Source organism: Nyctereutes procyonoides, unplaced genomic scaffold (genome assembly GCF_905146905.1).
Source record: "Nyctereutes procyonoides isolate TBG_1078 unplaced genomic scaffold, NYPRO_anot_genome, whole genome shotgun sequence".
Taxonomy (NCBI): Eukaryota; Metazoa; Chordata; class Mammalia; order Carnivora; family Canidae; genus Nyctereutes; species Nyctereutes procyonoides.
In genome coordinates this window covers 10391057-10405000 of record NW_026575131.1, presented here as the reverse complement: position 1 = coordinate 10405000, position 13944 = coordinate 10391057, and the positions used below count along the sequence as shown (strand labels likewise).

At 38.7% G+C, this 13944-nt stretch overlaps 1 protein-coding gene across 1 annotated transcript in view; it reads left to right on the top strand.

Moving 5' to 3' along the window:
- Nucleotides 1–13944, top strand: part of GRM7 (glutamate metabotropic receptor 7) — an 830764-nt gene that overhangs the window by 668290 nt on the left and 148530 nt on the right. The window contains exon 8 of the mRNA XM_055344908.1: nucleotides 3560–4495. Within this exon, the coding sequence (XP_055200883.1) occupies nucleotides 3560–4495 (936 nt within the window). The remainder of the gene's footprint in view (nucleotides 1–3559; nucleotides 4496–13944) is intronic.

Below are 13944 nucleotides of genomic sequence, written 5' to 3'. Positions count from 1 at the left end.
CTTTGGCTTCCCACCTAACTGAAACACGGGTTTTGTTGCAGCATTCAAAGAAAATTGAAATTTACATTCCTACTAGCCTCTAGCAAAGAAAATTGACATTATACTTGAGTTTTCATAACCCTAAATGATTATTCTCCCTTCAATAAGTACCCATGGGTGTTTGTAGCTGACTATTTCTTATGAAACAAGTCACTGAGTTTGTGTGGATGGGTATAAGATAAATCAAATGTATCATTTAAAAAAATTCTCACTAGAACTTTTAAAGTTTATTTATTTATTTTTTTAGAACTTTTAAAGTTCAGTTGGTATCTTTATTCAACAGTGTATTTTCAATAATGATTTTTGTTGAAAAACAAGTAAATTAGACATTTGTTCATTTGTTGCAAGATGCAACTTTGTTGCTGTAATATATACAATTAAACTGAGTTGAGATGTACTTTAAATGAAAATTGAAAACAAATTAAGTAATCAGTCAATGTAAAGTTTGTGGTTACAGCTCTTATATATATTTGGATAAGTTAAGGAGGGGAGGGGAAAGCTATTCAGCATTGCTGGGTATTTTATTTTATTCCTAGGATAGAAAAATAGTGAGCTGACAACACTTAAAATAGGCTATAAAATGTTAGATAATGATAATTTCTTTTTATATTTGTATGAGCCCACATCTATTCCCATAGATCAAGTTTAATCATATGGTATATTACTATCTACTAGTGTTGGAATCAGGCAGTTTCAAGTTTAGCTAATGAAATTTATTTATAGGTTTTTTTTTTTTTGGTTAATCTTTCTTATTAACCATGAGTAGGACCTTTTAATTTGACATTTGGAAACATTAGTATTAATAATAGCATTTTTTTTAGGTTCCAACTTCTTGCAATTTGACATTTGTAAAGATAATGCATATCTTTTTCTCTCTTATTACAAATTATTTCCTTAATTTTATGACTTTGGGATGGCTGCCAGTGACTTACTGCCTCAAAAATGATGATGTTGAGAAAGAGATGATTATGTTTTATATTTAGTAAGATTTATTAGTGCTGACTTGGGCTTTGTGTTCAGGAAAATGAGTTTACACGAGTCATCTGAAGATTCTTGGGTCTCTGCTTAGAGTTTAAATTCAACAATTAGAAGGTTATATTTTATGAAGCTTAATCCCTGAGCCATTTCCCCCAACAGTTTTACCTACATTTGATTTAGGTTTTGAATATAGTTTTCACTGAAGTTTTGATGGAAGTATCACACCCTGCTATACATTGCATCACGTTTTAATATGGTGCTAAACTTCCAAGAGCAATAAGTTAATTTTCCTTTCCCTTTATCTCTTAAAATTATACATTTTTTAAAAGCCTCAGATTTTCCAGTATTTTTCTAACCAGTTTTTGGTCCAACTGTATTAAAAAGGTATTGGGAATGTCACTTAAATGTGTTCATTGGAATTTATTATGTAAGTTAATTTGCTGACTTAAGTACACCTTTTACAACTTGTAGATGCTACAATTATTTATTTAGTAAATATGTTTTTCAAGACTGTTTATTGCAAGTAATACAAATGCCACTGAAAGTGTGTCAGCATAGCAGAATTTCCTGTATTGCATAAGGGAGAGGTCTAGGGAATCATGCTTCAGGCATGCCTATATCAAGTAGCTCATGCAGTTTCCTCAATAATCATTCTCTTCTCCTTCTCTTTTTCAGTAACCTTTTCCTCTGTGTTGACTTCTCTCTCTTACAAACCCCTTCCTTCTTATAGCCATGAGAACTGACATTCTTACATCCTAGAAACTGCCAGGCAAAAAAAAAAAAAAAAAAAAAAAAAAAAAAAGATGTTTATTGTATGTAATCTTAGTAAAAGTAAACTTAAATTTCTTTCCATTCCATAATTATTCCATCCCTGACCTATATGCTGTGCCTAGGAATTTGGAATGTATCTGTTTATGATAAAGTATGGTCCCTAGAGAACCACCAGCAACATCACCTACAATTTTGTTAGAACTACATACTCTCAGATCCCGTCCCAACCCAAACAATCAAGAGATCCTACTGTCAGGCCCAGCATATGGGGTGATAAGGAATCCTCCTAGTGATCCTGATGAGTGCTCAAGCTTGAGTAATGGTGCAATACACAATAATTGGCCGAGACTGGGTCACGTAAACAAACCTCTCCTCCACCCTCCCCAGTAACTTATGCATCTTACAGCAAACACATAGGAAATAGATCTGAGGAGCTGATGTCAGGAAGGAGGAAGAGTAGATGCTGTGCTGGCAAATGAGAGATCTCTGCTACAGTGCAATTTCAGCCCAATAGTACCTTTTCTTTGTTTCTAGTGATATTATTTCTCAGAACACGGTTGACTATGAATTGCCCTCCCCAAACCAGTATTTTCATTAAGCAAATCCACATTCATCCTCCCCTAGGATATAATATTTTATTTTTAAATTTCATCTCCAAATAGGTACATGGCCAATATTGAAATGTTTCCAGGCCATATTATTTTCTTTTTTTATCAAATGCTTCCTAATCACTTAGAGTTGACTACCATTATAGCCTTCAATAATGAACCTTGTCATTTCTAAATGATAAATAATAGACTAGACTGAATTTGCTTCAAAAATTCTCTTTGAGGGATCCCTGGGTGGCGCAGCGGTTTGGCGCCTGCCTTTGGCCCAGGGCGCGATCCTGGGGACCCGGGATCGAATCCCACATCGGGCTCCCAGTGCATGGAGCCTGCTTCTCCCTCTGCCTATGTCTCTGCCTCTCTCTCTTTCTCTCTCTGTGACTATCATAAATAAAAAAAAAATTAAAAAAAATTCTCTTTGACCATGGGAGGGATGCCTACAGAATTTTAGAGAAGATGGTCAGCATTGTAATATCATCCAAAATAATTTTAAAACAATTTTTTCGAAGCTAATAAGGGAGATGCATGAAACTTTTCACATTACTTAAGATTTTTATTTCTGTTTATCTAATCATAAGACTCCTCTGGGCATTTGTTAAAGATCCAAAGGTCTTTTTACTAATTTTTATTTTAATTATTATTTTTTAAGTTATTTTTTAAAAAATTATTTATTTATTTATTCATGAGAGACACAGAGAGAGAGAGAGAGAGAGAGAGAGCGAGAGGCAGAGACACAGGCAGAGGGAGAAGCAGGCTCCATGCAGCGAGCCTGACATGGGACTTGATCCCGGGTTTCCAGGATCATGCCCTGGGCTGAAGGCGGCATTAAACCACTGAACAACCCGGGCTGCCCCTACTTTTTATTTTTTATCATATTCTTATTTGGCAGGTCTAAGGTAGGAATGGGAATTTGTATTTTTAATAGTTGCCACAGGAATTCTTAGAACCAGGCAGGTTTGGCCCATTCCATAGTGGTGAGAAGTAAGGATGCTAGGATGGAATGGTTGGGGTCAAATCTTAGTTATAGTTCATACTGACTGGGGGATGGAAGAGGTGGATAGTTCCTTAATTGTCAAGTCTTAAATGCCGCTATCACTGTTATTCTATTCTTTCCTTTTTCTCCGAACTAACCTGCCAGTTATACCTTCTCATTTCTCATGCTGCAGATAGAGGACATGCAGTGGGGTAAAGGAGTCCGGGAGATTCCCCCCTCAGTGTGTACGCTGCCTTGTAAGCCCGGGCAAAGAAAGAAGACACAGAAGGGAACTCCATGCTGCTGGACCTGTGAACCTTGCGACGGCTACCAGTACCAGTTTGATGAGATGACATGTCAACATTGCCCCTACGACCAGAGGCCCAATGAAAACCGAACTGGCTGCCAGGATATCCCCATCATCAAACTAGAGTGGCATTCCCCCTGGGCCGTCATCCCTGTCTTCCTAGCAATGTTGGGGATCATTGCCACCATATTTGTCATGGCCACTTTCATCCGCTACAATGACACGCCCATTGTCCGGGCATCTGGGCGGGAACTGAGCTACGTTCTGTTGACTGGCATCTTTCTTTGCTACATTATCACTTTCCTGATGATAGCCAAACCAGATGTGGCAGTGTGTTCTTTCCGGAGAGTTTTCTTGGGCTTGGGTATGTGCATCAGTTATGCAGCCCTCTTGACAAAAACCAATCGGATTTATCGCATATTTGAGCAAGGCAAGAAATCAGTGACAGCTCCCAGACTCATAAGCCCGACATCACAGCTGGCAATCACTTCCAGTTTGATATCAGTTCAGCTTCTAGGTGTTTTCATTTGGTTTGGCGTTGACCCACCCAACATCATCATAGACTATGATGAACATAAGACAATGAACCCTGAGCAGGCCAGGGGAGTTCTCAAATGTGACATTACAGATCTCCAAATCATTTGCTCCTTGGGATATAGCATTCTTCTCATGGTCACATGTACTGTGTATGCCATCAAGACTCGGGGTGTCCCAGAGAATTTTAATGAAGCCAAACCCATTGGATTCACTATGTACACGACATGTATAGTGTGGCTTGCCTTCATTCCCATTTTTTTTGGCACTGCTCAGTCAGCGGAAAAGGTAAGTGAAAATGCACACCACAACATGCATTTCAAAAATATGTTTGTTTTTGTAAATACTGAAACCAAATTGATTGTATAGAGAGAGAAGGTTTATTTTCTGAATTATTAGACAACAATGCTACAGAAATCTAAAACCTGCAGGGAACTGTTCTATGTTCATTTCACTGGAAACCAACCAGAGGTAGCTTTTTCAAGTTAATTTATGATAGAATTATTCAATATAGCAAGACATTGGGATGCCGGGGTGGCCCAGCGGTTAGGCGGCTGCCTTCAGCTCAGGTCGTGATTCTGGGATTGAGTCTCGCATCAGGCTCCTGCGAGGAGCCTGCTTCTCCCTCTTCCTATGTCTCTGCCTCTCTCTATATATCTCTCTCTCATGAATAAATAAATAAATCTTTAAAAAATATAGAGAAAGATATTATCCAGTAAAAAATTGTGTAATCTATCCAAATTAAACTTTCCTGTGCATTCATTACCCACCCTCTCTTCTTACACATATGTTTCCTTGGGATAGGAAGAAAAGGCCACAGTCCTTCATTAGGATGAGGATGGTCATTACTAACTTTCTCTTAGCCCTATTGTGTTGCTTTGTGTGCCACTTAGGTGACACTAAAATATTGATAAAAGATGAAATTTATATACATCTGACTTTTATATTCACTTGGATATGGTTTGGGTATATGCAAATTAGGCAGTTCTAATATATTGATCTTAATAAGCTGTGTTGTCCTTCATCCGGTGAAGTCAGCTTGGACAGGGTGGTACAGCTAAAGCCAGAACTGAGACCTAGAGCCCTAACTGGCATGCTGTATAGGAGAGAGTGGTGTTATGGCTTGATTAGAAGTTAGAACACAGGGAGTCTAACCTGATTCCATGTTACTCTGAACAAGTCTCTAAAACATTCAAGGACTTAGTGCCGTAAATGAGGAAAACAAAGATTGAGGTAGGAATCTCTACAAATTCATAAGTCTGTGTCTCTAAGAATTAGTCAAATCTGAATTTTTCATTGTTACTTTTATTCTCATATAATCATATAAATAATTAATGACATTTGACTGGTGTTTTGAGAAGATGCCTTTCACCTAAATTGTTTTATTCAGAAGCTATTAGTTTAGACTGTGTGGGTTTGGGGCTTTTTTGTTTGTTTCTTTTTTCTTTTCTTAAATGAGTATCTCATAAGACCATGGAGAATTCTGAAACCAAGGACAGTTAGTGGTTCCAGATATGGTTTTAGTAATAAAATGTCTTAGAGGAAGTTCTAAAATACATGCTCAACAAGCATAGTATGTTTCCAACAGTATGTTTCAAATTCATAATGCATGTTTACTGTCTGTGAAACCAACTTGAATTGCATTTTATTGCTTCTATCTATCCCTGGGCCAGGGGAATAGTAAAATATGAGTTAGGGTAGTGAAATGCAATAGAGAGAAAAAGAAAAAGAATTTCCCAAATGTATGCTGGTAAGTTGATAACCATTGAACTTTTTATGGGAAATGATGTGTATCATCAAAGCCTATGAAGATAATTATTTTTTTTATTAAAACACAATTCCCTTTGTAACAGGTTAAAAACATTAAATCCTTTTCTTGTAAATTTATTCTTGGGGAATGTAGTATTATAGAACAGCCTGCAATTGTTTTATAGATGGGCCTTGTTGTAATGGTGTTTGATAATATAAGTGTCTTCCATTTCATTTGTCATTTCCAGCCATTTCTAGTCATGATTATGAATCTTTTCAGTAAGGTCAATAGTATAATTGATTCACTGAAAAACCTGAAAATGAGGGGCACCTGGATAGCTTAGTGGTTGAGCACCTGCCTTTGATTCAGGTTGTGATCCCAGGATTGAGTCCTGCATCGGGCTCACTGTCAGGGAGCCTGCTTCTCCCTCTGCCTATCATACTACTCTGTCTATGTCTCTGCCTCTCTCTGCATGTCTATCATGAATAAATAAAATCTTAAAAAAAAAAAACCTGAAAATGGTGCAGTGTTTCAAGAATTGAATTCACTGATTCCAGTTGTTCTAGAAGACTTTGAGCTGATAGAACTGAACTACAGGAAAAATTAAGCTGTTTTCAAGCAGTGTGGTTTGTATCCTAGAGTTTAGAAGACATGTGTTTTTTCTTTGTATACTCTCAATGAGTTGTGATGTTTTACATGCTTGATTGGCACAATTAAAGGTACTAGATTGCCAAACGGGAATAGTGAATTTTATATGGAAATTCACATACCTTAAAGATAGGCATATGGTTAGAGAAGCATGAGTGATAAATTAAAAATAGCTTTTGTACATGAAGCCATGGAATTTAAATTGTGGAAGGAGGCAGATTGCCAAATGCAACAGAAATCACGGAAAAAGGCATCACTGCCAAGCTAGCAATATTCAGAATCACAGCCTTCCACTTTTGTTTAGATCAAACAATTTAAGTATTTTAAGTGGAAGAATTCCATTGTAACAGGAAAAAAAAAAAAGATCTGGCAGTGAGTTCAGTAATAACTATTTACTGTCTTAGGAAATTGAATTCATTCTGATTATGCTAGGGATATCTTTGTGAAATTTCTTATCACTTGAGTTCGTTAGCACAGAATAAAGGGTGAGAAATGTTTATTTTCTTGTGAAACATCAGCCCTCATATATTTTTGCTTTTGTGAAGAAGGATGCAGGAAATTATGGTTATCTTGTTTTATCGTTGCTAATCCTGTGATTATTGGAATGAGAATCATGCACCATGGTCAAGGATGGAAGAAGTAAACTTGAGCTGTAAGAGAACAATCCCTGGTTTTAGGAATTCTATTTAGATGGCTGAAATGATTCAAGGAAACACTGCAAATAGTAGAGTAGTATCACAGTAGGAGTTAGCTTGTCTAGTGAAGTGTGTTAATGTCTCATTGCTATATACTGGCAATAGCTATTAGAGGACTAGATTGTTTTCCACAAAAACAAAGGCTTGGCCTGTGGCTTATCTATCTTTTTTGCATGCAACCAGGAAAAGAGCATGCATCAGGTAGGGAGGTTATAATCTACCCTGCCAAAATCTGAGAAACGCTGTAGATCCTTTGCTTATCCAGATCTTTTTAGCCAGTTGTTGTCAGGAGAACTTTCTAGGTAAGCCAGTATATAATTTTGTTGTTGTTGTTTTTATGCATTGATGAGGAGACAAGCATTACACCACTTGGCTCTCTGCAAAGGCAAAGTAGACTTTGATATAAAAAGTAGGGTCAGAGGGTCTCATAGGTCTTCCTCTCTGTGTATATGTGTGTATTTTTGGTAGGAGGTTGGTGAGAAGAAGAGAAAGAAAAGAATTGAAGCATTTTCTTTGGAAAAAATGCTGGAAAAAGGCGTATGTCTTCTATAATGCTACCCATAGGCCATTCCTCTGCACATATACAAATAGAACAGCATGAATTACAATACTTAAATAATAGGATTCTTTGGTTTTCATTGAAGAATTACTCCACTATATGACAGAAGTAGAGCTACTACTAGCAATCTCTGAACCATGGTCCTTAACTCTTCTCAAAACTATGTACATGATAATCCCAATTGGAACTTGTTTTTTAAAATATTGCATATCTGTCCCTCCCAGCTGGTTCAATAGGACACTAGAATGGGCATAGAACTTTAGACATTGTAATGAACATGCTGGAAGTATGTCGGTGCAAACCAAGCATACTTCTTAAAACTACCTGAGCATTTTTTTTTCCTAATCCACAGAACATGTTGTACAAATATTTCCTGATCTATAATTTTAGAGCCTTTAGGAGTAAAATAATTCTCATCTCAAGCAAATAGGAGTTCCACAGATTGAGAAACCAGGCAATCAGAAAGACATTATTCACAATCAAGGACGAAGTCTAGATCCAGAAGGTCTGAATGAAGTTTCAACTCCAAAGTTATGAACAGAGACCTCATGGCAGGACCAAAGCATTGACCCTGCAGCCAGAGGTAACAAGAGGACAGACAGAAAGGAAGGTTTCCCGGGAGTATTTCTAGAAGGGTTTGGACTAAAAGTCAACATTTTGATCTTCCACATGTAGCAGATAGCTCTCCAATATCTGAACACAAAGCAAACCAATCTAGGCCTGATATTAGGGATCAGAAATATTTGGCAGGTGGGTAAACATTTCCTAATCCATGCCCTAGGCAGATCTTGGTAATCAATTACAGTGAGCTTCCCCTGAACCCAGGTGTGGTCTTAAAATCCTTACCAACACAGTCTTTAGGCAGCCACTACCAATGAGTCAGAACTGGAAGGAATTTGAAATACGGATGTCCTTTCTGATTAATTCTGGGCACTGACAGATGACCTTTGATCTCTCCTCCCATTCCCCTATTTGTTGTCCTTGTGCAAGAGCCACTGGGTGGCTTTCACTGAAATTAATCTGCTTAAATATAAAGAATGGTCATGGAAATGGGAGTGTGCTTGAATTAGTCTGTGTTTTGTTTCTGATTACACATCTCTTCTTTTAAATTTTCAAATGCCATGCAGAAAAGAGCAGTCCTGGCTTTCTTTGGGAATAATACATTAGTTTATGCCTCTGCACTACTTGATTTGATTAACATTTTCTCATGGTCTTTCAGCGTTTTAACAATTGTGAAAACCTATTATGCCCCTAGTATTCTCTGAAGGACTGGGGTGAAGGAGAGGTGAAGAAGGCATCATTTTTGTCCATCAGGAATTCATAAGCTAGTGGTCAATGCAGGCTTTCAAACCAACTTTGAATAGTGTGAGGCATGTTAAGTTGTCACACAAGGAAAGTAGGACAGGCACCCAGAGACAGGAACTCCACTTCCACTTCATGGAAAAGTGATAAGCGGACTGAAGTTACCAGGCAAAGGAAGCACTATGACAACCAGTGAGAAATTACACCCCATGCCCAAAAGTAGAGGGTGGCATTTTCAACACATGGTATGGAGAGTGAAGAGACAGACTGCAATTAATGCGACTTTGACTCTTGCAAATATGGAGGTGTAAGAATAAAATTTAATAAAACTGCATTTTATGGGGAAACTTTAAAACAACATGAGCCCCATCATGTCATCCCCAAATTAAACTTTTGGCAAGAATCCCATTTTTTTCAAAGTGATGGGCCACATTAATTTTAAATACTATAGCTTGGGGATCCCTGGGTGGTGCAGCGGTTTGGCGCCTGCCTTTGGCCCAGGGCGCGATCCTGCAGACCCGGGATCGAATCCCACGTTGGGCTCCCGGTGCATGGAGCCTGCTTCTCCCTCCGCCTGTGTCTCTGCCCCTCTCTCTGTATCTCTCATGAATAAATAAATAAAAATTTTTTTTAAAAAATAAATACTATAGCTTGTAAGCCAAAAATACCTGTTTTCCTTTCCCGGGATGATATTCTCCTTTGGGCATATGTTGAATTATGCAAGGTCTTCCCTCTGATGCAATCCCCCCTCTCTGATTTTGGGGGCCTGTGACAGATATAACAATGTAGTGAAGAGCAGCAAATCCAAATTATGGGGGACTGTGTTTGAACTTTATTCCTGTTAGCTGTAGAGAGCCAGCAAAAGTTTATATAGGTGGGAGGAATATCAACACAGGATATTTTGGAATGTGAATTCCAGGAACAGTACTTGAGGATAAGCAAAGGTGAAGCAGCCAGAGTTAAGAAAACTTCATTAAGTAGCTCTTGTAATAGATGAAGAAAAGATAGCCCTAGTTTAAAGAAGGCCTGAGGAACCAGAAAAGATAAAGGAGGTTTGAAAGCTGCTTTGAACATTAAAAGAATATGTGAATGTAATATGCCTTATCTTCCCTTTTGTGTTCTGCTGCTTTGTTACTGAAATAGAGATATGCTTATAGATACTTTTTTCTTTTTTGAATTCTGCAAGTAGCATTGCCCACTATTTAACATGCCCACTAAGTGAGGCAAGAGGAAGGACTCCCTCCCGTCCTCTGTATACAGTCATTGCCAATAGGCTGATGACTCTGTTTCTAGATACATAAATACACACATATTCATACACAAATGCAAATGTCTTTTCAGACAAAAATCCTTACTTTCTTTGCTGGGATGTTTAGTAGAACCTCCACCTTGCTTTTAAACACAATTGAGAGAAGTGTCCCAGGGCATAGCTTAGGCTGAGGCCATTTGTGCCCTGACGCTGTGATGGGCAAGCATACTGGTGTTTGAGGTCTTGCTTCTGTTGTTTCGTTTTGTCTGTTCAAATTTATATCAGAAGCATATGAAACCATCTCCTTTCTGCTTCATGCTGTGACCTTGATGATAACTGAGCTTCTCTCCAAACAGCGCTCTGAAACCAGCTGTTTGCACATCTGGTGTTAGCCTGTGGCTTGGTATAGTGCCGTCCTGTACTCCCCTCATGATGTATCAGCTAATTTCAGGTGCAGTCACCTAGAATAATTGGAGTCTTCACCATCTTAGTCCCTTCCTTTGGCCAGAATAGCTAGTTCAGCAGGTAAAATCCAAGAGCCTGTGTAAAACTGAACTGAGTGAGCACTAATAAGGAAATAGCTTACTATATTAAGACAAGAGTCCCCACCATTAAAGATTTGAACAGAGAGGTTTTTCAACAAAAAGAAATTGCTGCCAAAGGGAAAAACTCAGCAAGTCTTGCATCAGTCCCTCATGGGGTATCCCCAAGAGTCCCACCTTTGCCATGAAGAGCCTTTCACTTTGAGATCTCAGCCTCTGAAGGACACAGTCACAAGGACCCAGGCCTCACCTTCATAACTAGCACCAGGATATTCAGACAAATCTCTGTTCTTTGGCATTTCTGAGAGCAGCACAGGCCACTTATCATTTTCAGAAACAACTCTTCTCAAAGCACAGGAAATTATAACAGGATACAGTTGGCCAGAGGGCTGCCAAATCCAGGTTTGGGTTCCTGAGATACCCACAGTACAGACCATAATACAGGTCTACTTAGTATTTTGCCAGATGCCTTGTGGTCCTAGAACACCATTCCTCCATACCCCATCATGCTGTGCTGCTCTGAATCTCATCAGTGTGCATCATGGATATGTGTCATTTAACCTTTTTGGTCCTACGTTCTTCCATCTGCACAATGGGTATAATCTTTACATTGCTTAGTACATAGCTTCTTTATCCATTCATCTTTCGATGGACACCGAGGCTCCTTCCACAGTTTGGCTATTGTGGACATTGCTGCTAGAAACATCGGGGTGCAGGTATCCCGGCATTTCACTGCATCTGTATCTTCAGGGTAAATCCCCAGCAGTTCAATTGCTGGGTCGTAGGGTAGCTCTATTTTTAACTCTTTGAGGAACCTCTACACAGTTTTGCTGTACCAGTTCACAGTCCCACCAATAGTGCAAGAGGGTTCCCCTTTCTCCACATTCTCTCCAGAAGCTGTGGTCTATGTATACAATGGAATATTACTCAGCCATCAGAAGAGACGAATACCTACCATTTGCTTCGATGTGGATGGAACTGGAGGGTATTATGCTGAGTGAAGTAAGTCAATCAGAGATGGACAATCATTATATGGTTTCACTCATACGAGGAATGTAAAAAATAGTGAAAGGGATTATAGGGGAAAGGAGAGAAAATGAGTGGGAAAAATCAGAGAGGGTGACAAAACATGAGACTCCTAACTCTGTGAAACAAACAAGGGGTAGTAGAAGGGGAGGTGCGCGGGGGGTTGGGTGACTAGGTGACAGGCACTGACGGGGGCACTTGATGGGATGAGCACTGGGTGTTTAACTATATGTTGGCAAATAGAACTCCAATAAAAAAATGTAAATATAAAAAATAAATTGCTTAGTATGGTTTTTATAAAACGATTTCAGGTGCTGGTAAGGGTGTGGAACAACTGGAACTCTCACATAATGCTAGTGGGAATGTAAAAGTTAATCAGCCACTTGGGAAAATGGTTTGGCAGGTTCTTGAAATGTTAAGCATCTACCTTATGTTCTGCTCTAGCCATTCCTCCTATCTCTTTACCCACGCAAAATGAAGGAATATGTCCACATACAACTGCACATAATTTTTTTGGTAGATTCATTTTTAATAGTCCGAAACTGAAAACGACCCAAATGCCCATCAATAGCTGAGTAGATAAACAAGGTGTAGTGTAGCCATAGAATGGAATACTACTCTGCAGTAAAAAAACATTGGATTATTGATATATCCAACGGCGTGGTTAAATCCCAGATAATGGGGCTCACTGAAAGAATACAGGCAGGGAATATACTGTATAATTCCACTTTGACCAAAATATTTTTAAGATTGAAATTACTCTCTAGGGAGAGAAAGCAGATAATTTGTTCACTGGAGATGGATGGGAGGCTAAGAATTACAAAGAAGCACAAGGAAATTTGGAGGGTGATGTATGTATTCTCTCTCTTGATTGTAGTGGTGGCTTCACAGATGCATGCATATGTCAGAGCTGATCAGATTTCATACTTCAAATATGTGCAGTTTATCATACATCAGTTATATATTGAGAAAGCCATTAAAATCTCTCTGCCAGAAACTCTCTCCCTTCTCTGCTCTTCTTCTATTTTCTTGAAACTTAATCATGTGTTCTTACACCTGCAGGCCTATGTGCCCAGTACTGAAACTATAAATTGTATCAGTAATGAAACTAGAATTATGTAAATGAGTTAACAGTATAAGAGGGTTTCAAATACTCTATAGCACATGGTAAATGCTCAGTAAAGTGAACTGCATCCTTCCACCCTCAGTTCCCCTTAGCAAAAATTGCTTTCTAGGTCAAGCAACAGAGTATACAGAAAGTAAAATAGTCCTATATCTGAGGACACTGAAAGCAGAAGAGTTAGTATAGATTAGGGGGATGACAGAAACTATCTTTGAAGAGGCAGGTAGAGGTGAAATCTTGGAGGACCCTGTATGCTTGATTTTATTTTTTGGCAAGCAGGGGGAAATGTTCTGCAATGAATTTTAGGGCAGGGATGTGTGGGACATTGTTGGATTTATGCTTTCAAAAGATTCCTCTTTGCTTATGAGTAATGCTTTGCGTGATACTTGTGATATTGTGATTTATAGTAAGATATGTTTGGGCTTTGTCCCATTTCTGGTAGTGAGCTCCTAGAACCCCTGGAATTTCTGAAGAGATGAAAGCCAGAAAGGTATCTTTTGTTATGTTAATGAGGTGACTCTGGGACCCTACTGAAGGATGGGACATGGTCACCAGGAGATCCAACCGTGTAATTAGAGAGTTGGAACTTTCAATCTCACTCCCTGACCTCTGGGAAGGAGCTGGAGGTTGAATGGATTGTCACTGACCATCGATTTAATCAATAATGCCTAAAAAATAAAACAAAATGAAATCAGAGAGGGAGACAAACCCTAAGAGACTCTGAATCTTAGGAAACAAATTGAGGGTCACTGGAGGGGAGTGGGGGGATGGGATGACAGGATGAAAAGCATTAAGGAGGGCATGTGATGTAATGAGCACTGGGTATTATATAAGACTGATGGA